The sequence below is a fragment of the Hippocampus zosterae genome, chromosome 1, assembly GCF_025434085.1.
Source record: "Hippocampus zosterae strain Florida chromosome 1, ASM2543408v3, whole genome shotgun sequence".
Classification (NCBI taxonomy): Eukaryota; Metazoa; Chordata; class Actinopteri; order Syngnathiformes; family Syngnathidae; genus Hippocampus; species Hippocampus zosterae.
Window position 1 is genome coordinate 27,550,728 of NC_067451.1, and position 26,004 is coordinate 27,576,731.

General features: G+C 42.2%; 1 protein-coding gene across 2 annotated transcripts; it reads right to left on the bottom strand.

Annotated features, from left to right (window-relative positions):
* Positions 1-438: 438 nt before the first annotated feature.
* Positions 439-13,685, bottom strand: sncb (synuclein, beta). Of its 2 annotated transcripts, XM_052076981.1 has the most exons (7): positions 13,514-13,685; positions 12,592-12,725; positions 8,872-8,901; positions 8,451-8,536; positions 5,308-5,394; positions 4,921-4,970; positions 439-556 (listed from the first exon to the last, which is right to left on the bottom strand). In XM_052076981.1, the coding sequence occupies exons 2-6, from the start codon at positions 12,710-12,712 to the stop codon at positions 4,956-4,958; spliced, it is 339 nt and encodes a 112-aa protein (XP_051932941.1). In that variant the 5' UTR covers positions 12,713-12,725; positions 13,514-13,685; the 3' UTR covers positions 439-556; positions 4,921-4,955. The 2 variants fall into 2 exon arrangements, with proteins under 2 accessions (XP_051932941.1, XP_051932932.1); XM_052076972.1 differs by lacking the exon at positions 4,921-4,970 and having other exon boundaries at positions 13,514-13,683.
* Positions 13,686-26,004: the final 12,319 nt, after the last annotated feature.

The window sequence follows — 26,004 nt, forward strand, 5'->3', positions numbered from 1 at the left end:
AAAAAATTAATTCTCACTTTTAAAAACATTCAAAAAACGTTCCAAAAGGAACTGGAAAAACAAACCAAAAAAAAAAAGAACAAACAGGCATTGTCGACAATTAAAAGAGGAGATCATTGTATTAACATCTGCTTGCAACTTGGACTTGGACTTTTTTCTGCTCCCAATAACTCATTGGAAGTTGATGAACATCTATTACACATTTCTAAGTACAGATACACACAAAATACACATTCACAAGCCCTGCTTCTGGTCTCATTTCATTGGGAGGGAATCAAGGAAATGAGACAGTGAAGGACGATCCTACATCTCAATAAATATCGACACCCAACACATTACATTAATAACATTTACAATATAGAATCATAAAAGATTTGTCTTGAAGGAAGAACATTTTTCAATGGGAATTCTTGTCTTTTTTGGAGAGGTATTTTTGGGGGAAACAGGAGAATAATTGGAATAATATTTGTCCTTTATTAGAAATATTATTGTGCTGCTGGTTGAATGGTGGCTCACACTGATGCTTTTATGCTTCTGGCTCGTAGTCTTGGCTTTCCTGTGGGGTGAACAAACATGACGTGTCATGAATTGTCCGAAACAATCATTGACTCGGAGTTCCAAGAAAAGAAAGGAGGTCATAACATGATATCAGAGTCAGACTGCTACAGACTTGCAGTGGAGTGTGATTTGTCAAACTTAACAGCAGTGGCATCACTCAAAAGAGCAAAACTTGTCCTTAATTGTATCCTTGATTGTAATTTGAATTTTATTAATAGATGACCCATCCATTTTCTAATCCGCGCATGCTCAGAAGGATCACCCTGAACAGGTTGCCAGCCAATCGCAGGGCACACGGAGACAAACAAACCATTCATACTCACAATCTCACCTCAGGACAATTTAGAGTGAACTATTAACATGCCGATTCGCTGGCAACCGGTTCAGGGTGTCCCCCGCCTACTGTCCAAATACAGCTTGGATCGGCTCCAGCACCCCCTGCGGCCCTAGTGAGGATAAAGCGGTTCGGAATATGGATGGTTGGATAGTAACATGCCAAGCATGTTTTTGGAATGTGGGAGGAAACCGCAGTATCTGGAGGAAACCCACACATGCACGGGGAGAACAAACAAACTCCACACAGAAAGGCCGCAGCCAGAATCAAACTTTCGTAAACACACATTTTACCGCGCCACCATCTCACAAGTTCATACAGACATGTAACTGCCACATGTTGAGACTCAGATGTCTAGTTATTATGCCATCATGGTCTAGTACAATAGCTAAATCAAAATGTGGCATCAAGACCGATAAGGTAATAAGCAAGTATGCTACCGTGTTGGGCACATTTGAAGTCCCCATGTCTCCTTAACTATGAATGGTAGTAAGATAAAAGTCATGCCATTTTAAAGATCCTGTAATTCCATTAAGTTTTTCATAAGGCTATTGATTTTTTCATTTCTTTTCAGACCCATTAATGGCACTCAACCAGAAAAGGTGTTTTGTGCGCTTGAATTTGCAAAAACTGAATTGTGGACTGCTGTTCAAGAAGCATTTCGCAGAAAATTCGGAAAGGAACCACCAGAGAGGAAGTCCATAGTGAGATGGCATGGTAAATTCATAACGGATGGGTATACCCAGCTAAAAGAACGGGACGAAGAACAGAAGCTGTTGCAACCATTGACAATGCAATGCTGGGTCGCGTTTGGCAAGAATTTGACTATCGGCTTAATGTGTGTCGTGTGACTTTTGGAACATCCTGTATTTACTGCCATTTCAGGTTGGGATCAGTATTTTCAAGCATCCACAAAAATCAATACCAAAATCAGATTTGGTTCCTTTGATCCAGGCTCTTAATGTAAAAGAATTAAAGTAGTGACGTCACAGAATTCTTCAAAACAAAATGACTTCATGGGCATGCTACGTTCTGAGCAACGTGGCATCATGGAGAAAAGCAAGGACGTTAAAGGCATTCCAATTCGCCAGCATCCCATTAGTTCAGGAGCGGACAAACTTTAGTGCTCAGGGACCACATTTTATCTTGAAATCGGACAGGATGGCCATAGATAGACGTTTTGGGGATGATGAAATGTGCATGGGAACAAAATACTTTTATTTGAAAGGATTCATTCAACTATTAATTTTTTTAATTAAATGTAAAATGTTAATGTAATGCAATATTTAAAAAAATCAATCAAAACATGATATAAGAGGATAATTAATGAATAAAAATAAAGACAATATTGCATTCTTATGAGATCCATGTTAGCCTTTTGGCATTTAGCATGACAATACAATATTTCATCATTCACATGCGATTTGGGGGAGGGGTGATTTCAATATTCTTGGGATTGCAGTTTTTAATGGCTCTTTATGCAGCTAAATAAAGCACCCAAATATGACATAATTTCGAAGAACAACGAATTAAATCCCACTCATTGGTTTCAAACAGGTTTTGTGGCCCAGCATGTCTAAATCTGAATGATGACGTCAGTGCACAAATCGCACGTAGTTCAATGTCCCTGTGCAGCCTATAGAGGGCAGCACCAGGCTGAAAAAACAGCTTCAAGGACGAGTCGTGAGCTCATCCACAGCATCATTTTAACTGCCTCACTTCTGCCGCTCACAAGAAGACAGTCTTAAATTCACAAGCTCTGCCTATGTGTGATGCTCCTTGGTCTTCATTAAAATTAACTGAATGGTTTTCCATCAACCCAGCCACAGCGAGGTTTCAAGCAAATTCTTCCTGCACCACAATCCACATTTACAGCAATGCAAGGAGACCTTGGTGTTTCCCACAATGCACTATGGCTGTGGACGTCATCACCACACCCGTGCAGACCATGAGCGTGTGCACTGCTGAGAGTAGCGCGATGGGGGAGGGGAAGGACACGCAAGAGGAGGAATGAGAGAACATGGATGGCATGAGCCGCTGCCTGGCAGAAATGTGAATGATGAAAAATGCAGTTTTGCTCATTTGACTGACTGGTGCAGTAATGTGGTAGAAAGGAAAGGGCAATGGAAACACAAGGAAACAAGCAATCTGTTAGGATGCAACATAAGAGCTGCAGTAGAGCATTTTGCCTTTTAAGAGATACCCCGTAATAATATTTTTTTCTTGAAAGATATAATTGAACAAAACTGTGAGTGTAGCTTGCAGCAATGTGTCGTGAGTCACACTCGAGGGTGTTTAAAATATCATCATGTGCAGCTGAATGAGGTAACTCAAACATAAACGCCTCTCAGGATAATTGTAATCAACAATCAATTCAAACAGCGTGACTCAGGAAGAAGTAGATGCACGGGTGGAACAACGTCATGCTCTCAGACCACCCCACTGGCCGCCCACTTGTCTAGGTGAAGACTTTGACAAACATGATTCTGTGTTACAGATATTTAAATCTGCCTCACTGCCGTTTCCACACGGTCACATTACATTGAGGCACGTTGATGCTCTGCCATGCATTTAAATAAGTGTTAACAGTATTAAGTCAAGCATTTATCAACACACATATACCAACACATGGACTCAAAATACAAGCAGGGACACATGTTTAGAAGTGTGAAAAAAAAGAGATTGTTGTGTCATTGTGCTTCTTTGATATGTTCTTGGCAATCTCTAAAATGTCGCCAGCCATTGGTGACAAATGATCATATGCTGATGTCTGTGAGTTAGCGAATCAGTGCTTGTGGTACACTCTGAGATATTACACTAAAGTAAAGCAATGGTAAAGTAAAAGGCATTATCTAGTCATTTAAAATCAGCGAAATGTTGCTTCTTACTTAGATTGTTCCCTGCTTGTTTTTTGAATGTTTTTAGCAACGTTCTTGATATGTGTGCATTTTATTTCATTAAAACTTGACTGCGGGTGGTATGATAAACAATGACGTCTGTGCCATTTGCGCTTGAGTGCCAAGGCAGATGTGGGTGGTCATGTGTGAACTTATACATGTAGGCTACATTTCCGGTATACCAGGGGTCCCCAACCGCCGGTCCGCGGGGCATTGGTGCCCCCGCGGACAACAATAAGAACTTGCATTAATTCCGTTGTATTTATTTTGGAATACGAAAAGATATTTTATTTTGAAAAATTACCTGATTCTCCGTTACATCCGTCTGTGTCACTCTTGACGCACCATCAAACCACACTTCTCCGTCACGTGACTGATTACGCTAAAAACAAAACGCCGGAGCTTGCTGAATGAGTAATGGCGGCCTTAAAAGTACGTTTGAGACAACAACTCTGCCGGTGTTCTGGATTCAAGTTATGGCTGAATACTTTGAGATCGCCAAAATGGCACTGTCGCTATTTCCGACATGCTACACGTGTGAGGCGGGGGTTTTGTGCGGCAACGGCGACGAAAACAAAATTACGAAGTCGACTCGACATACAGCACACACTTCAGGTGTCATTGTCTCCTATTACCCCGAGATGAGACTGCCCGGTTGAAGAAAATCAAGCTCGGGGCTCACACTGATTCAGCATTGTGGTGAGTTGACATTTTCATGCACATTGAATTTGCGTTGTATCGTATTTTGAAGGCATTAAACATTACCCTAGCGACCAGAGTGTTGCGGCAAGATTAGACGCTCCTCGTGTTTATTATTATCTCTCGAAAACACCACAGTGCTCACGCAGCTCATACCATATTATTTTGTTATATTAATTCGCCACACCTTAAATGCCGGTCCGTGAAAATAGTGTCTGACATAAACCGGTTCGTGGGGCAAAAAAGGTTGGGGACCCCTGCAGTATACGTTTGTATACTCAACCGCATGAGATATAGGGGGAAATGAAAAAAAAAGGTGTCTGTGTGCATGTTTTTATATATCTTTTTTGTGTCAGTGTACAGGGCACCCTAAGCATCCTATCAGTTGTTTAAAAAAAAACATTATAAAAAAGTAGGTCAGCTTTAAATTACCTTAGCGCATGACCTGCATGGAGCAGAGGAAGTTGTTAGCGGTCAGCAGCCTGTAAGGGCAGCTAGCGATTAGAGCTGTTGACATAAAACTATATTTTGTTTGTTCACTTTCACACTGATGGCATTGTAAACGAATCAGAAGCGGAAGTGTTTTAAAATGGTGTATGCGAGCGACAACAGTGATGTTTCCGCACTACAAGCTACAAAGGTACGTGCAGGTAAATGTGCATATTGGAGCCGATGAATATGGCCGGGGCAATTAGTGGACTCACCCCTGACTGTAAAACTAAATGTTTTCGTGTTTCCAAAAAAACATGCAAACAAAAAAATACAAAGAACTCCATTGTGTGATACACAAGTGCGAGTGTGTGTTTGCAAGCTGATCACCTGCTGGGTGTCATCATATGTCTCTCCTTCTGGCTCCAGCATTCCCTCTGACTGGCCCTCCATGGCCTCCTGCCCATATTCCTCAGGCTGCATGTCACAGAGAGAAAACAAATATAAAGGATGAAAAGATGAAGTACTATGAAGACATGCACAGAGAAACACACATGTGAAGAGGTGCACCTGCACAATTGTTTAGGGATGAACGATGTGGAAAATAATAAATTCCGACCCCACCCCATTGCGTTTGCGACTTGATGTGATCTTTTTTTTTTTTAATGTTCTTATTTCATGTATTTTTTTTCAACAAATAAAAGTCATAAATTAATCAGTAGTTCGGTTAAAGGTCCCAAATATATCAAACAAAATTGTTTTGGTATAATAAGCTTGGATTATGCTAAAATAAAGTAAATAGACCATGAATTATTATGATAGACAGTTTACACAGGGGTGGGCAATTATTTTCCCGGGGGGGGCAAATGAGAAGCAGAAAATATTGTGGAGAGCCGAAAAGTTAGAAACAGAAATAGAAAATAAAGATAAAGAATATTTTTTTATCCTGGACTTAAATTATCCTCAGAAGAGGATAGTTCAAGCATGTTTTTTTCCCCTCTCCCCACCCAGCGTTTTCCTTTCTGAAGTCTGATTGTAATTTCCCCATTGTGGGACAAATAAAGGATATCTTAATGTCTTTGTATGCCAGTAATAATGTAACATTCTCCTCCACCGTCACACTCAGCACCGGTTCTCCTCAAGGATGTATACTGAGCCCCGTGTTGTTCACGCTCTACACATTTGACTGCTCTCCGACTCTTATTAGCGGTCCAGTTTGCGGAAAGTTTTTAACATGATAACAATCAAACCATTCTATGAAATGTCCATTTACTTGAGCCACAAGCAATTCACTCTGAGTATGGAAATTGCCAGAATCTGACTGAGTAAGAATCGCTTCCTTGTTTTTCAAAGTCTCCTAGAATTGAGTCTTTCCGACTACTGAATGTTTCGTACTTTGTTACCCGCTTCGTTTAATCAGATACATATCACTTTCCCTTCCATGGTCATTACTCTCTCCCTCTTTCTTCGTCTTCCCCTCCCTCCATGTGCTCTGCAACTTGAAGTAACTGCGCCACCTGGTGTTGAAATACCTGTCATTACAAGTCCAAACAAAATGAATGCAATCAAATTAATTGTGCACCAATCTTCGGCGGGCCGGATTAAAAAGACCAACGGGTCGGATCCGGCCCGCGAGCCGTAGTTTGCCCACCCCTGGTTTACAGTCTACTTCTAAATCATTATATTTGTAGTGGCAGAATTGAGAGTACAGATTTGTTCTGTTTAAATGCAAGTGTGTGTAATGTTTTGCGGGGATTAACTCATTTTATCACGGCTCCCTTAAACCGAAGAGCCCTCTCCCAATGCCAGGAAAACAACTTTAATCTGTTGTGTATTACCTGTGGTGTACCACAGGTAATACAGGTGGAGTATTCACTTAAGTGACCTTTTTTTCCCTCTCCCTACCCAGCGTTTTTCCTTTCTGAATTCTGTAATTTCCCCATTGCGGGACAAATAAAGGATAAAGGATATCTTAATGCTGACACAATAAATTATTAACAGAGTATCAACTATTTCCTTTCTCGGGAGTTTGCGCATCAAAGTCTGTGCGACAATGAGACCTGAATACAAAGCTAGTGGGTCACCACTCTTATTTTTAAACCTCTTCTAATCAAGTCAATTAGGTCGGAGAACAGGCCGTAATCCTCTGTGCTCAATCTCACTGCGAGGGAGCCACCGCAGAGACTCCCCGAGTTAAAACCGAAGAACTATCTTTTTGAACGTCACCTTATATGGAACGCTTGCAGATTCTAATGACCTCTAAGAGATAAGTTGAAAATGTGTCTGCTAAAGATGCAGTTTTGTAAAAGGTTCCATTCGTGATCCTGCTGGTTACAATATACAACTGCACTGCAACATACTGAGAGGTCTCATAATTTGGATGTTTCGTGACGCAACTGGGACAAAAACTTCCCAGTGTGCCGTATAAATATAATTACACGCTTTATTTTACTTTTACAGCACTGGTATAAGCATGTGTTTACCTTACTACACAGATACAACTGAAAGACAATAAAGGGAGCATTTTCTGCTTTTGCTACGTTGGTCTGAAATGAGGAATCTCATTCCATGTGCAGACGTTCGTGATGTTGGGCTTCTGATTTGCAGACGTGACTGCTATGAATGAAGTTTGCACGCAACATTTTGCCCTGGTGCAAAAAATGAGCAGCAGGGTTGCTCCCCCACAGCCCTGAACAAGCCAGTAAGGTATACTATCTTGGCGAGGCAGTGCAGACGGTGAGAATGAAGGCTTAGAAAAAGTCGAGGAGCACGGTTTCACTCACAGCCCTACAGATCTCAACAATATGTCAATACGTGACAGAGCTCACGCACGGAGAGGTCATTTCGGGTGAACAGCATGATCCCGAACATGAATCGAGTCCAGATGTGGGTCAGAATCGAAGACAGAAGGTCGTATAATGAGAATTTTATTCTTCAGAGAAATAATATCATAGGCAGTGGGTGTTTATTTACTCAGGCAGCTCCACCACATTAAGCACTATTTTTTGGACACTACTCAGCTGCTGTGTTCTTACCGCATGAAATAGATCCTATCTAAAAGCATTCTGTCCAACTACTGGCTGACTTTCTTGTTAGCCGCGTTCACTTCAGCAGTGCACATCGCATCTTCTATCCTTTTTTTTAAACTGTAGAACACATGTCAGCTTAACAGATGTTATGTCTGCTGTGCAGGTGGTTTGGTAAATGGGTCTACCAGGGCACATTTCAGATTTAGTAAAAGAGATGAAAAGACCCCTTTAAGAGGTAACACTTACATTCAACTAAATAAGGCTCCCAATTAATATGGAGCATCGAGAGTACAGTACAATACTTTTATGTCAATTTGTGTGCTCAATTGCGCTTTCGACTTCAGTGCAAAAAGTGCAGCTGAATTCAATAGACTTGCATGACTTCAATTCTCGTGACGACAGCATGAACAGCATCTTACTGTTAATGTAAAATTATTCATAAACAACAGAAAGCACATTGTTTCATCATATTGTAGAGAGCAAACGGTGGCATAATGTACATACATTCATGTCAGATGGGAATTCATCCTTCTTCAAAAGGCCAGTGGCGGCAGCAATGTTCTCCATCGCTCCAGTGGTCTTCTCAGCCACTACGCACACGCACACACACACAAACACACACGCACACACGCACACACACGCGCACACACACACACGCACACACGCACACACACACACACACGCGCACACACACGCACACGCGCACACACACGCACACGCGTGCACACACACACACACACACACACACACACACACACACACACACACACAGAGCACTTTCAGAAGAGAATCTTTTTGAAAGTTAAAATATATGCACAGGATGAAGATTCCCAGTGCACATGTCACAATTCTTTCTTTTTTGGCTTTGAGCAGAGTATTGAATCGAATCCGGGCAACTGGAATAATATTCTAAATAAGAACTCACCTGTGCCGACACTGTCTTTGGCTTTGTTACCTGGTTTACAAAAAAAAGAGAAATAGAAAAAGTTTATACACGGACAACCATTTAATTGGACTGTAAAAGCACCTTTGTTTTGTGGTCCTGGCTAGGTATTTCACTTGTACTTTAGAGAAAGAAATGGTGCAGTAGTGCAATGCACAAGCCAAGAGGATGAACAGTCCATCACATACATGATAATCACAGTAGACATTTGAAATATTCTCAATCTCAGCTGTGAGGAGCTGTGAAGAGAAGCATGGATATTGTAGCTCAATTTAAAACTGGCAGGGAGTCGCATTGGATACACATTTAAAGTAGGTTAACCTGCAGTAGCAGGGTCAAAAATGCTTCTGAACATTTGAGCAAGGTGTAGAATCATATCAGGAGGGATTAGGCCTGTAATCCATTTGGCCCATTGAAACCGACAGTCCAGGGGGATTGGGGGGGTTTCCTCCTGACCACTCGAAAAAAAAATTCTCTTAAAGATGAGCGAAAGGCCTACCTGGCTTATACCAGGCCACCTCAGAATAACGAGCTCATGTCACCAGCATTACAGAATGACACATTTATGCAAAGGCTAAGTGTAAATGTGATGATTATATTGTCTGGTCCAAAATTGCATCACTTAGCCTCAACCTGAACCCAAAACAGTCAGTCGTGGCTGACTGTCATTTCCTGATGCATAATGATGATAGCCAATAGGGCAATGTATAAAAATGTTAGCACTGGATTTAGTTTAAAGATGACTTTTCACAGAAATGTAAGCATCTCTGCTTGTGTAACACCCAGAATGGAATAAACGGCTCCCCAGACATGAAAGGCAAGCAGGAAATATGCCAAAGATGTGGTGCACTAATAAAAAACTCTTTCAGGGTGGAGTTTTCTTTCGTCTTGTATTTTGCTCGACTTTACACAGAAAAAATTGAGTGCAACGGGACATTTGCACTGTTGTGAGATGGAATGAGCCTTTTCCTGAACAATCGTGGCAACATCCCTCATTAGCCTGAACATCGTGGCATTCGGAGTGCAGTATGCCATGCTTGCCATTGCGTAAACAGAAACTGCAAGCTCTCCCCTTGTGGATGATGAAGTTGGCGTGCTTGTGGCATGAGCAATCAGAGAATGGCTTGCACACCTAATCATGTTTCCAGGTATGAAAATAATGACAGGGAGCTATTACAATATTTTTAAGATGATAATGAATATAATCCATTCAATGAATCGATTTCGAGAATGATTCAGAGGGATTGTCCCAAGCTGCTGTCATCTTCATGAATGACATTCCATGGCATCCACCACACGTCCACGCAGCATCATTTTTTTTTTTTGCCTGTAGCTCCATCAAATACACCAAAATCACATTACACCACAGACGCCATGAGTTGGATGCGGTTTTAGCGAATGTAAAATTTTGTCGACTTTTTGTAACCAAATTTGCAGATATGCTAGGGGGCACACAAGGAAGGGCCTGTCAGGTGTAGCGTGACTACCAAATTCACAAACACGCTTAACTAGTCCACTGCAATGTCACGAAAATGTTTTTACAACCGAGCACAAGGGTGCCAGCGTAACAAAATAGGGCCCGTGGCGTTAAACTGTTTTTCACCATGGGAGAGAATTTTTAAACATGAGATAAGACTGATGCATGACAGTGCCACCTGGTATTAGAAACAATGAACAGCTCCTGAGGTGACACGGTAGGCCATTAAAACCTTGTTCCAACTAGCGGCAGGAGTTTATGGTTGTTGTACTCCTGTCATTAATAGCTGTGTGTGAAAGTACTGGGGCATGTGATGCTTTGTTTCATAGATTTGTAAAGACTCCCACATAGCTCATGTCTCCAAACTGGCCAAATACAAAGGTACCGGGGAACAATTAATTCAAGAGACTTAATCAACTTTATTGCTTGTTTAAAATACAACCACAGCATTGTTCAATTGTTTGACCTTTTGGAAACTCTCATCCATCTGCACTTTACTCCACTGGGCTATTTGGCCAATCTACTGCCGTATGTGCACCAAGGTCGTGCATGTGATCTCACAGGGCTCTGGAACTGGGTAGCATCCACATGCATTATTGGTCCCTGAGGACAGTTGAAAGCCAGCAAAGGAGAAGCCCAATGATGAAGCTTTCGAACAAATAGAAGATTCATAGCAAACCTAAATCGAGGAAATGCATCCATGTGAAAACAACAAGCCTGTGGCTGCGCTGGAAGAACTACTACTACAGCCCCCCAAAAATGTGTTCTAATTTGTGCATAACAAGACAACTGTGCAGGATCTAAAAAAGAGCCAAAATGCAGTTTGACTGCTGCCTGACATGTTTGCTGCTCATGAGGAGTGACAGGCACACAGCAATTGGATTTCAGGTAAGATCTCATTGTGCATACATCTGACAACTTTTTTCTCCACAATACACCTACACAGTGTGACCATATAAGTGGTGACAACCACCAGGGATTTCCATTTTGGGTTTTCTAGCAAAGCAAGATTATACAGATATACCTAACGCTGTGTAATGCAGGACTTGACCAATTTTTAGTCACTCAACAAGGTAGCAATCAAACCTCCAGGGCACTCAGGAGACGCTGGTTGCATTTTAAGGATTAACTTCAGCTTTTTCTTTGACTTTGTGAACAAATGAACCTAAAACAGTGTGCAAAACATGTCTTTTTGTCCTGGATGCTCAGTGTAATATGGCGAAGTCAGCATCTAAGAAATGTACATGGAAACGTATGTTTTGTTTTCTCTCCAATGTATCTGATCCGCACATCTCCCAAACATCCACCCAATTTTAGCTCGCTTGTTTCTCACTACAGCAACTACATGGAATGAAAAGGTGGGTACACAAGTTACACTTCTGACACGTTACTATTTGCAACTGAACTTTGACGCATACTGTACTTTACATGTGTGTTCCTGCTTTAAAATGATAATAAATATTCTGACAATTCACAACATAAAATAAAAACTCACACAAAACCTGTAGTTTGGGACACTCCGCTATTGTGCCACCCTAATGTCCGTTAATAAATAATGCGTAACCACTGATAGGGGCATTGCAACTTACAAAATGAGAAACCATAAGTGAGATGGAATTGTGACATGCAATCTGCAGTGATGTGGTCTTGTAGGAAACAAGATATATATGTCACAAAATATTGTATGTGTTAGATACTGTATGTCATACAATATGTACAGTATACTCTACATTCATTTTGCTCCCTCATTAGCTTTGCCTGCACATGAAGCGCACAAACGTGGCACATGATGCCCCACCCCCAGCCCATCTCATGCTTTTCGTTCTATCAAGTGAGGCGAGAGGTCATAAGGATATTCAGAGCATCGTATCAGCAACGACTACTCCTCACCTAAGTGCACTACATCTCGCAACAACTGATATTGACGCTATTTAGTAGCTGGTTGTTAAAACCTCTTTAATTAATCGCACAGTGGATCGACCAGCATACTTTTAGACACGGGCATTGATCATTTGTCTGGTTGAATTAATAATTGACTTTGGCAGTAACAACATTCCAGCCAGTGGATCCATCTTTTACATTCACGTTTACATACTGTGTTTTGAACCTAAATTGAAAATTGGGTCCAGAATTACAACAAGGCCGTGTGACTAATAGTTCTTTGTCACGCTGTATATCAATTTCGCTTGCAGTGGTTGTCAGTCCCAGATTTGGGATCATCTTACCTACAAACATAACTCCCTCTTTAGTCTTCTCGGCCGCCACAGCAACTCCTTCCTTGGTCTTCTCTGCAGCCACAGCCACACCCTCCTTGGCTTTGGACAAACCCTTCATGAACACGTCCATCTTGGGGGAGCAACTGTGTGCAAGTCAACACGTAGTAGTCAATCACCGGGCACAGCCACGCAAAGACGCTCATGTTGATAAAGAGGAGAATGAAACAGTTCAATATATGCAATGGAACATGCAGCGGGTCCAGACTAGGAGCTGGGGAAATGGGAGCTGCACCGCCCCCTGTGGTGAATCTCGACAGGTGCAGTCCGGCCAACAGGCTTGTAGGGAAAAATAGCCTCTGTCTTCACTCACGCATCAGGGCCCTTTTCAGAAACCTCCCCCAGGCATTAAATATTCAAAGCGAAAATATTTCAATGAAATGGTTAATTGTGGAGGGGTCATTAATTATTGCTCACTTGTAATGCCACGGGCAGTATTGGGGTGATGCCTGCCTGCATGGAAACCCGGGCTTTTTTTTTTGGAGGACTGCACAGCATATTCATGGAGGTGAGATTTATACTGGGGGATGGGACCACTGCCATATCTACACGCATCGCGGTACTAACACGTACATGGGGAGTAACACCATAAGTGTGACCGATTTTCGCACAAAATGAACATGCAGTTTAAATTTAAACCGGACGCCATTGCTTGTACAACAGAATAATTATTTGATGGCGCGCAGCAATTTTATTTAGCGATTGAGGGCATTTTCAATCGCAACAAACAGCAAAGCATCCAGAATCAAAAGTACTTTATTCGATGTTTTTACGCCAATTCTATAAGCCGTCTCCAAATGGTGGTGGCTGCTGAACAGTAACGCGGAGAAATACCACTTGCAAGCCAATTAACGAATATAAAAGGTCTCCCTACCTATTTACAAATAGCCTCGACTTGTCCGCTTCGTGGTCGATCGAGTAGAACTCTCGTCTTTTTGAGTGCAGAGATATCTTCAAGAATTACTACGGTGGGCCTTCCTCACGATGATCTCCACCAACAGTGCGGCTGAAATCGTCACGTACCCCTTCCTTCCCCTCCCTTCCACTCCTACACGCCTCCACCCCCACCGCCAGCCTCCTCCACCATATTGATCACCCCCCGGCTCGATGTCACCTGGTACGGCGAGCAGAAAGGCTTGAAACAGGTCGACATCACGATATATTGTATTTATTTGGAGGCTATTTATTTTTGTATTTATTTTTTGTAATGGCAACAGCCTGACAAAATGCACAGAAAACAAAGAAAAAAATGAGCCGGTCGTGATGGTTATATGAAAAGAAGAAAATAACCAATCGCTGTTTCGAGTGCAGTTGCATGTGTAAAAGCCATTCAAGTCTGTACAAATAAATCCAGTTTGACCGTTGAAGGTATTCGATGATTACTACACCAAAATAATGCTTGAAATCTAATGTCAAACGCACCACAGGGGATTTAGACAAATTCTCTCCAACACAGTCTCGCTGCATAGTATTTATTCTCACAACCCAGCCTTGCAGCAATGCTATCTGCCTTGGGCAAACTGTAATCCTGTTGGTCCATTTCTTGTGTGCAGATGCTGCTGGTGGATATTTTCATGAACATGAAGGCTGCATAGCATATTGACTTTTTCCCATGTAAGATAATTTGAGCTATGAGGGCCTAGCAAGGTAATTGTTATTACAAATAGACTACATTGCATATGAAAATGAGTAGATGTTTTCTTTCATTTAGCCACAACTTCCCAGTACTCTCCACCATCCATTTTTAAATCTTCTTCTCCTCACAAGGGTTGCGGGCGTGCTGGAGCCAATCCCAGCTGTCTTCGGGCAGTAGGCGGGGTACACGCTTAACTGGTTGCCACTCAACCGCAGGGCACTATAGACGAACAACTATCTGCACTCACACTCACACCTAAGAACAATTTACAGTGCTCCATTAATTTGCCATACATGTTTTTGGAATGTGGGAGGAAACCGGAGTACAAGGATAAAACCCACGCAGGCATGGGGAGAAAATGGAAACTCCACACAGGAAGGTCGGAGCTGGAATCCAACCCTAACCCTCTGCACTGTGAGGCCGGCGTGTTTAACAGTCTTCCACCGTGCCGCCTACTCTCCACTGCTAACCCCAAAAATATAGTATATTTTAAGAGGGTTTTTTTGGTGTTTTTGTTAATGCAGAAAAATACAAAATGCGGTGTTTATGGTTAACCACATGCAACTTATTCTAGAAATGTGGTTATGATGATGTGGTTATGCATATGCACCTTATTCTGGAATTTTCTGTATTAAAAATAACATTTTTAAAGGATGCTATGCTGAAATGCTAGTTGTGGAGTACTGGGAGGCTGTGGATAAATAAAACACCGAACTACCTACGTACCTACCTACCAATCTACTTAAGACGTGAAAATATCGGTAACTAATCATGATGCGTAGTTTTTATGTGAATAACGTTGTAATAAGTCAGTGGAGTCACTATGTGACCTTCACGTTGATGCGTTTAAAAGACTATAAGGAGAAAGTAAAAACTATGTGGGTCTGTGCTAAACCTGCACGTTACAAGCTGACCCCCACCCAAGTCGATTCCACACCCTGCTCTCTGACGTGATACAGTGACGTGGTACCCTGTGTCACTGGGGGAATGGAGGGGGTTGATCGTGAATTGATCCCCCACATTTCTCCTGGATATTAGGAAATCCCATCTCGCTAACTCTCCTTGAACCTCACCCGCCCACCCCTGTTTTGTCGTTCGTAAATTGTGCTGCCGCCATGTTGGCCTACATTCAAGTCATACTGACAAACGACGGTGTCAGGAGTAACACGCGTTTTACTTTGAGAGCGTCAACCATGGTTTTAATAACCCGAATAATCCTTGTCGTGGTTTTAAGAATCATGCTGTATTCTGTAGTCGCGTCGACAGTTGAACACCCTTGCTCTCTCCATGGTGCTGAACAAGATATTAGTTACCCACGCGGATGTGTTGCGAAAGACAGAAAAGGGATACCCGTTGGAAAGAATACAGTACAATAAATACCATTTAGCCATTTGACTTTGCAGACACATTTCATCGGAAGAACGGTATACTGTAGTCATGGATTTCTGAAGCAATTGTGAGCCGATGTTGCCCCCTTGTGGTCAAGTATATTAATGCTCGTCTTGTGTTGAAAAGCAAGGGCCAACAGTATAGTCCATCCATCCATCCATTTTCCGATCCGCTTATCCTCACAAGGGTCGCGGGGGGTGCTGGAGACTATGCCGGCTGTCTTCGTGCAGTACCCTGAATCGGTTGCCAGACAATCGCATGGCACACAGACAAACAACCATCCACACTCACACCAAGGGACAATTTGGAGTGCTCAATCAGCCTGCCATGCTTGTTTTTGGAATGTGGGAGGAAAACAGAGTACCTGGAGAAAACCCACACAGGCCCGGGGAGAACACGCAAACTCCACACAGGGAGGCCGGAGATGGAATACCTCTGCACTGTGAGGTCGACGTGCTAACCACTGGAACACCGGGGCCGCCCAACAGTATAGCCATAATAACGAATTACAAATATTTTGTTTATGCAATTAAGTAGATTTTTTCACGTAAATCTGTACTTGTGCACGATTAGTTTTTTTAAACTTCCTTTTACTTTTACTCCCCACATTTTAAGACATAACTGTATTTTGTCCTTACCTGACACCTGAGGAATTTTATCAATCTCAATGGATGACGATGCAGTGTAAAAAAAAAAAAAAGATAAACCCTGAACTGGTTGCCAGCCAATCGCAGGGCACACATGGACGAAGACTCTCAATTATCCCTCGGTGTGATTGTGAGTGTGAATGGTTGTTCGTCTCTGCATGCCCTACGATTGGCTGGCAATCAGTTCAGGGTGTCCCCGCCTACTGCCCGAAGACAGCTGGGATAGGCTCCAGCATGCCCGCGACCTTTGTGAGGAAACCCCTTCCAGAAAATGGATCAATAGATTTTAACAAAGCCCGCCTCTCAAAAGCCCGAGGTCAAAGCTTTTCTCAGCAGATTCTTTGTTTAACTCAGGAGCTTGTAGTATGCTCTTAATAAGTGTCCAGCCATTGAGGACATCTTCAGGCTTTGCGGTCCATTTAACAAAGACTTCCTTTAGCACACTACATTCGCTGGCACAACACTTCTGATGAAAATGGCTGCATATGTCAATTTAAAAAGGAGGAAAATGGAATCATATTAGCGCTTCAGAATTGAACTTTCAACAGATAATGTTTTCTACAGTTCATTGCAGAATGGTGTCCAGTTGTTTAAGTGCAAATGTTCGCATTGCAGTTCCAAAGAGTTCAAGAAACATAACAATCCAGCATTCAGGTCACCCTGAAAAGTAGGAATTCCGATGAGTCAGTCAGAAAAATGGACTTAAACCACCTGAATATGCAATGAGGAGGCTCCACATTCCGCTCCTTTGAGTTCATAGGCTAAATTGTTCATCTTTTCTACCCAGGAAAAGGCAAAGGGGATTTCCAAAATTAGTTGCTTAGATTAAAAATCTGTCACTATCTGAATATTTTAGCTCATATCTCATTTTAAAATTGTACTATTTCAAATGAATTAACATATTGCGTCCTATTATTGAACGTTTTAAAAAGTTTAAAATCGTTCGGTTTCAGCTGTGGCCCTTGGTGTGCAGTGGGCTCGAGGTCAACGAGTTCAGTATTGAACTTTCTTGACACTTCGGGGCCACCATCATTCCTGCTGGTGTTTGTTTGGGAAGGGCGTGCCACATTATACTTGCTTTTTGACATTGTGCATTAATTGACAGAATTATTACATCAGTCTGAGAAGGAAAATAATTCATAGATATACATGCCTGACTAGAGACACTGTGCAATCAATCGAGTAAATTAAAATTTTATTTATTTTATTTATTATTAGTTTCCCCTCGACGATATCAACAAGTGCACGGGAAACAGATGAAAAAGTTAATTGTGCAAAAGTAGCCATCGTGGTTTTCAGGTGTGGCATCCGTCCATCTGAAAGGTACAGAGAGAATGGAAGTGTTGTATGAATGGTAAATTAAAACGGTCGGCACACACTCCATTTCCCTTTCACATTCTGATTTAACAGCCTCAGCTTGAGGCATTTTCTCTCCACTTCGAGCGAATTGGCCTTTATCTGCTAAGGCGCTTTTAGAACCCATGCTCCCGCGGGAGGCTTCCCTTTTACAGACTCATTGAGTCTCAGAGAGTCACATTATATAATCCCAATCAATCTGTGTTATCAAACCTTGACATGGCCGCACAACTGCTTTGATTTACACCGACTGGACTGCAAGTCGTTTCCAAACCACGAGGTGGAGATGAAATGAAGTCTAACGTGTATGTGAGACCTTGAATCGTTGACAAGCCCCAATGTTGTTTTGCGTGAAGATTATACAAACCTGCCGTGTATTTTAAAAGAGCAAGAGAATGCGTCGCACTGGACTCACTGCCTCTAGATGGCAGCACAGACTGCATCTTCCGCAGAGGCCATTGCTATTCACCTCACACACTAACTACATATACCCGTGTACCCAAGATACCCACGCATTGGAATTAACACACGCACGCACACACACACACACACACACACACACACACACACACACACACACACACACACACACACACACACACACACACACACACACACACACACACACGCACACACACACACACACACACAGGGACTAAAAAAACAACTTATGAATGTTTGTGCCCACAGACAGCTTAACTAATTGCTATGACATAATTGTAATATTGCTTCCCGTATGTCACATTGTTCATCTGTGTAGCTTGTTTTACGTTCGTCTCCTCTGTGTGGAGGTCAATCATTGGGGAAAATGCCCTCACACAGATTCATTGAATTAAGGCTGCATGCATAAAGAAGATGGAGAATATCTGCAAGCACTTTGTGTGTACTATTTGCATAATTCCTTTCATTTAGGTTCATCTTTTTATTATCCCCAAAGGGTATTTTAATCTACGGACTATAGACGAGCATGCCGTAAGTATAATAGATACAGCCGATTACTAAAACAAATATGTTAACAACATATGTTTCATAAATTAACACTCATTATCTTCAGTGCGTGTGGAAAAGACATTCAGTGCCTCCCTCAGGACAAAAAGCAAACGTGATAAACAAAAAGGCAGAGGAATTTAAGCCGCATCAAAAGATGATTTCATCTATTTTGTATGCTGTATTCGTCATACATCCGTTACTGTGTTGGATGAGGTGGCCTGCCCATGTTAGGACATGCTTTTCAAGATGATGATGACCTCTTTGTAATTGCACCTCCAAGAAAGCTAGTGATTGTGTGTGTGTGTGTGTGTGTGTGTGTGTGTGTGTGTGTGTGTGTGTGTGTGTGTGTGTGTGTGTGCGTGTGTGTGTGTGTGTGTGTGTGTGTGAAAGAGTGACCATGATTCTTTGATTTGTCAATTTTCGGCAGTTACATTAAGCCAACTTGTCTGGCTTCTTGCCGGCACAATTGCTTGCTATTAATGGTTATGCATAATTGCATTACATAATATGGTGTCCTGTCTTTTGGAGAAGTCAAAGAGCTGCCACAGACTTAAAAGCAGTCTCCTTCAGCCAAGCAAACAAACAACACCCCCCCGCCCGCCATCATAAATAGAGGTCATCTCAGGTATCTGTCAACTCGGAGCCGTATTAATGGTGCTTTTGTAACTGTTCCTGCACTCTAATATATTTGGCCAGCTAATTAGAAGACTTTAAGCCCAAGGAGATTTGATTCATTTATAGGGTTTTATCAGACTGCTGCTAATTTATACCCAGCAGTTATACAATGTCATCAGTGACAGACAGATAAATCAGTCTGGGGAGAGCAAGGGAAGGAAAGAGGGAGGGCGGAGAAGGCAGATTGAACGTTTGCCATGAGTGAGTCTGCCCGTGGCTTCCCCACCAGATGGTAGTGCAGCATCACTTAGGAGCTTTTCTTCACCACGAGAGGAAATGGTGCAGGAGGACGAGGTGTCTGAAGGCGGCACATTCTGACGTGGCGAGTTTAATGGGATATTAGGCTTGTGTCTTACCTCTTCCATTATTTCACAAGGCAGCACATTCCCCTTCCCCCCTTTACCAAAAGACAGAAGCACAAATGACAGCAATATATCTTTCAACATTACCCATATGGTGTACCCAGGGGGATGATTCAAAGTGGGGCACACTGACTTGTATTTATGGGCGTACGGCTGCACTTTTGAATCCAGTCACTCATGACAACGAATCCGGCATCAAGAAGAATCATCCTTTTCAAGCTTCAACGTACATTCTGACAGAAAAGCACGCAGTACAATGGGGTGCAGAGCCTTCAGTCGCTCTGCCCCCAAACTGTGGAACTCACTTCCTCCCAACATTCGTAATATTGACTCTCTTTCCTTATTCAAAACCCAGCTCAAAACCCACCTATTCAGACTTGCCTACCCGCCTTAAATCTTTCTTTCTTTATTTATTATTTTATCTGTGTTTTACTATTGGTCTTGGCTGTACAGTGTCCTTGAGTGTTGTGAAAGGCACTTACAAATGTGATGTATTATTATTATTATATTGGATGGCTACAAATGTGTTCACACTCTGCAATATTCCTGAAGAAATCTGCGAGGAAGTTTGACATGCCACAGCAAAAGGAGGCAGAACAGAAAGCGGCTGTACATAACAATGCTGCATTCTCTGTGGTCATGCACCAAAATGGAAGAGGAAGGGGTGCCATGCGCTTGTGACGGAAGTGTCAGATTCACCACATAGAGAAGAGAAGAGGCTTGTCACTTATGTTCTAATCAAATATCAGCTCAACTTCTGATGTAGCGGTGGATCCTTTGAAGTTGCACAAAAAGTCTCTGGTCGCACAAGAGCCCTGCAGACGGAGAAACCTAGGAAATGAAAAAAAAAAGATGTGATTGGATTGGAAACCCGGTAAGCTAATGAGTTTGTGCTTTTATCTCCTCAATTTCTGCAGGCTTTTGTGGTAAGGGCTTTTGAGGCATCTCTGCCAGCTCCCCTAATCATGTTTTCATTGTACGCCTGTGAATGTAACACTTCTTTTTTTTTTGTGTGTGTGTGAAACTTGGGGGAATCCAACCAGCAACTTTTCCCCACAAGAGCAACAAGAAGCCAAGGAAAACGGATCGGAATTATGGATATTTTCCCAGGGAACTTAAAATGACAAAGAAATGACAGTCAGTGAATGAACGTTGCGTTAAAAGACTGGAAACACATTTCCCGATTGCATCTGAGCTGCAGCACGACATAACAAGCCAGCGCACTTGTTAAAAGTTGTTCTGCTCATTCATACCTACTTGCCCTCTTTCCAGTCAGTCGAGTGGGATTGGATTCGAGACCTCGCTGAGCTTTTAGTAACGTTGACAAAGTGTGGAATGTATTGAATGACATTTCACAAATATGACGTGTGACGAGAAGGAGTGAGATCATTGAAGAGGTTGACGTTATCTTTCTTTCTCCCTTCTTCTCTTCCAAGCCTGCGTCTTGGCATGCTGCGCAGCGATGTGAGAAAGTCACTCTCCAAACAAAGAGAGACTTTACACTTGGGAGTTATTCAAATTATTGGCAGGGCAATGACCACAGCGCTTATTTGAGCTTAAGATGCTGGCTGTTGAGATTTGCTGGGAGCAAATCCAGAGGCTGGTCGTATCTTCGGGCACGTCCAATCCGATCCATTCAACCATTAATGCCTGAGAGTAGACTAGAGGAAACATTACAGCCCTCGGAGAGACCAGGGTCCCTTTCCTCCTCCAGACTCACTGATTCTTTTGCCAGGCCTGACGGTACACTCTTACACATGACAAGACAGTACAGTACAGTGCTCCATCCCAAGAGATTTTCCTCCTCCCCCTCTTCCTCCTATTCGTCCACATTCAGTACTGTGCAAATGTGGCCACTATTAGATTTGCAGTTTTAGGAAATTACATAATAACCACACATAACTACAATGTTATTCCATCACGACCGAACTGTTCTGCATTTGTGTTTTGTTTGCCCCGTTCTCATGCTGGACCCCAACTTTAGCTTTGAGCCATGAAACACCACTGCAGGAATCCGATTTTTATCACAGAACTTAACAGCAGGCCATGACTTGCATACACTCTTAAGAAGGCTGGCTCGAAAGCAGGGGGTGTCCAATCCAGGCCCAGAAAGTAAAAACGTTGCCACAGTTTGGTTTTAAGTGTTTCCACTCAACTGGCAGAAAGACAAGATCTTAGTTGCCCGCCCAAATCCAATCTTTAACCCAGTCTTCTGGATCAAAGTAATCAACTCAAGCTTGGGTGGTGTCCCGTGGTGTCGTCTACCTTTTGCCTCATGTTCGCTGGGAAAGGCTCACAGAATTAACATTGTCGAAAATGGATGATCGTGTGAATCAACAGCGCCTTTGCTGGTTGCACCCTATTGGTGCCCTCCATTTTGTCTTCAAGAGACAATTAATCAAAAATTAATTCCACACAACCGCAGCAATTTGTAACAAAATCAATTACTCAACTCGTTATCCACTAAACTTGTTACATGCATTTTTAAAATTTTCATTTAATAATCAAAACTTGACGTGCCTGAATGAAAGTCATGAATGTCTTTTCAAGTGTGAATTCCTGTGCTGTGCTGTCCTCCAGAAATGAAATACAAAGAGACCATCCACCTCCCTGCGTAATTCACACAGGAACATATACACACAAACACAATTCTATGAGGCTCAAGGTTGTCGTGGTCATTGAATATATAACCACTGATGCCATTGATCAAAAAAGCCAATTCCACTTCTCTTATTACCTTAGAGGTCAAAACAATTGTCAAATGACTTTTTGAAGTGAACTCACTTGGTAAACAGACCTTGCATTCTTTAAAAAACCTTGGAGATTATCAAGGCCCAGTCCAACAATTTGTGGAGTTTGCCCTAAACACCTTGCTGGTGAACTTGCTCTCACATGGATTAAAGTCAATGGGAAAGACAGCATGAAACCCACAATCGCCCCCTCCAGCCCCTCTTACGCTTTAATCACATTGCAGCTCAGTGGCTGACTACTTGCTCAATCTCTCCTGCCGAAGGCACTGTGTGTCCTGATCAATATCTTGGTCTCACTCCAATAGTCCACATATGCCAGACACTTAAAACCCGCAGCCACCCTGGTGGCCATTTTAATCGGGGTATCTTTGAACGTTGATAGATGTGGCATAGCATGAAGTCCACCTCATCAATATTGATGCTTGGATTTGCTTTGTGGTTTTACTGTAGCTGCTTCAACCTGACCTCTTCTGTCAGGGCGGTGGATGTTCACCATGTGTTTCATCATAAGCGCCAGCCCTCCTACACCGATAGGTAAATGTGCCTGAGAAGATCAGTGAAGTCTTGAGGACGTCTTGTGTGGTGGACAGTTAAGTGTTGGGAAAAGGCTTTAACAAAAAGCACAGCCACCCCACTGCATGTGGTGAGATGGTGGGCTAGCAGTGGCGGATGCTGCTCTGTCAAGGAAGGGAAGCTCAATTTCGGCCTACATCATAAAATGTGTCCCTTGTAGCGCATATTTAGTCAATGACATTGTCCGCACACACATGTATTTGATCGCTTACTTTTTGACATTTTAGGGGAAGCTGAGCTTCCCTTGTAGTCTTAGAGCAATCGCTTCTGTGGGCGAGGTCACTAAAGATGACAACTGTCCAGTTGGACTCAATGATCAATGAGGGCACACCAAGGTTATCATTGTTATAAAACTCAGATTGAAAAAAAAAAAAAATTCTGTTTGAGAAGTACGGCAGAATAAAAATGAGTGCTTGAAAAACAACAACAACTGAAAATCCATTTTATGTTCATAAAGCGGATTGGTTTCTAGGTTTCCCAGCTTTCATTCTCGCCATGATATATATATATATATATATATATATATATATATATAAACTCAATTAAAAACAAAACAAAAAGGCAGAACTAGCAATAATGAACAATCCCAAACTTTATAATGACACACAGAGCAAAAGGATACATAATGAATGTTTACAGCCATGTGCAACAGAACTCAAAAGCACGTCAAAAACAAGTCAGAAAGCATTTTTATCTGTTGGTATTGAGACAGTGTTTCGACTCTGCTGCTTGCTGGGAGGTCACATGGAGTGCAAACAGGTATTTTTAAGGTCCTTTTCTTCCACCTTGTAAATTATGCCTTAGGTTTTTCGATGTCAGTCCTCTGAAGACAAAAAAATGCCTGCGCATGAATAGATGCTCCAAATGAATACATAATGAGGTACACACATTAATTTGTGGAGTTAAAAAAGCAGAAAATCTACCACAACTTAGTTTTTCTGATTCTGTTTTTTTTTTGACAAGGGTCTGTGCAAAGGCTGAGTACTACATTATGCAACCCATCATAATAGCATTTTGGTGAGGAAACTATTAAATAAAGTATTTGACAGTAAATGAAATGGAAATAGTCTACACTCTTTACCGTTGGCTTTGAGCCGAATTCATCTGTGCTTATACAGTACAGTTCTTTGAAAATGTAATATACAGTACATAGAAATTGGCAATGTGGTAAGATATACATTTTACAAATAAACTACATATTCAGAATCGTGAAAACGTCATCGGCCTAATCACGTATGACGTCTTCATTTGAGATCAGACATTTCCAAACAGACGATCTTTAGATGTGTTTCGATTTCTTTTGTGTGTACCCTATGTATGCTAAAGGTCTTGCTACTACATCCGATGCACTCTTGCCCTAACATGTCCCATTTGTCTGAAAGGCGAGCATTTCATGGGTATGGGGCTATTATCTGATAATTTGTTTAAGTGCATGATTGTCCACCAAGTAATCCAGATGCAGTTCCCGATAGTGTTCACTCGCCTGACGTAAGTGTCGAGCTGTGTGGGCTCACTTCTCACCGAGCCAACATGAATATAAGTCGTCGTCTGTGCGTGTGTGTATCTTTGGTGAAGTCTGCTTTTTGCAGGACTTTTGTGTATCATGATATTGAACGGGTAAGTTGACGGCTGAGGGCACACGCTTTAGTCTCTTACAGGAAATGTAGCAGCTATAACCTACGACCGTCTTTTGACAATTCCACAGTCGTGTCGCATTGGTTTCGAGTGGACAGTGGGGATGGTGCCTTTGGATTGGCAGACAAGGGTGGTGGTTGCCCTCTTTGAGAAGGCTGGGGGGAGGGATGGAGATGGTTTCTCCGGCACAGGTATGATGGTGGCAGCTTTGAAGCATAAAGGGACAACAGCTTGCTCCACAGAGGAGTTAAAGATATCTGTCAAGACGTCCTTAAGCTCCTCAGCGCAGTCCTTCAGCACCCAGCCAGGGATGTTATCTGGATCTGCTGCTTTGCGGATGCTGATCATGAGAGAGACTCTTTGGAGGAGCACTGTTGATTACCTACCCATTCACTGTACAGTACACTTTTGTTTGAAAAACTTGATACCTGAAATTGCAACTACTGCTCACAAATAAAATGACCATGGCAGAAGAGTCTGCAAATACAGAAGTGACATCATTCCTTCCAACAAAGTCATTTTTACAACGTGATACAATCTGATACTATTTCAAACGGTGTACTGGCAGCCATTATCTGTTCAGTATAAAAGTGGCTTTCAATATTGATACAAGCCATATCGATCAAAATAACACAGCAAGATAAGAAGTAGCGTAGCCGTAGGGTGGAATGTTAGCAGACACCATAAGATAACAAGTGTTTATTTACTTGGAGTCGGCAGTAATTCACTCGCAACCAAACAGTCGCAGTGCTGAGAAAAATCTTCCAACTGAAGCACTCCTGATAATGTAGTTACACATTATAACACCGATTCCCCGGCTAAGATTAAAGTGAACAGAATAAATAACAAGAGCAATGATCTGCGCACCAAGTGGAACATTATTTCTGTCCTTGAAACATTTCATCAGCCAACAGTAGAACCTAAGAACAAAAACGATGAGGAAAAAATATATATAATTATTACGGCCAGGGAACAGACAGATCCAAGGTTGTAACGGTAACACTCAGCCAAAACCTCAGCCAATAGATTATCTCTCACAGTAGGTGGGCATGCGCTGCATGAGAGCGCTTTTTTCATTAAGAGAAATCCAAAATGACAAGCGGTAAGTAAATGAGGATCTGGTTGCGAGCCCAAACGCTCCGGATTTAATTTGACAAGCCGCCATCCTTCTCCTCGCTGTTGAATGCTACCGTAGTCGCATCTGTATGTGTCTCTCATGGTGAATGGTGACATTTTACGCCAGCATTCAAGGGGTGTGAAGCTGATCTTTGCGCAGGGGGACATTTCTGGCTCTGCGTGGTTCCAAGTCGGAACTGAAGGCCTTAATTGATGTGTGATTGACAGTCATTAGT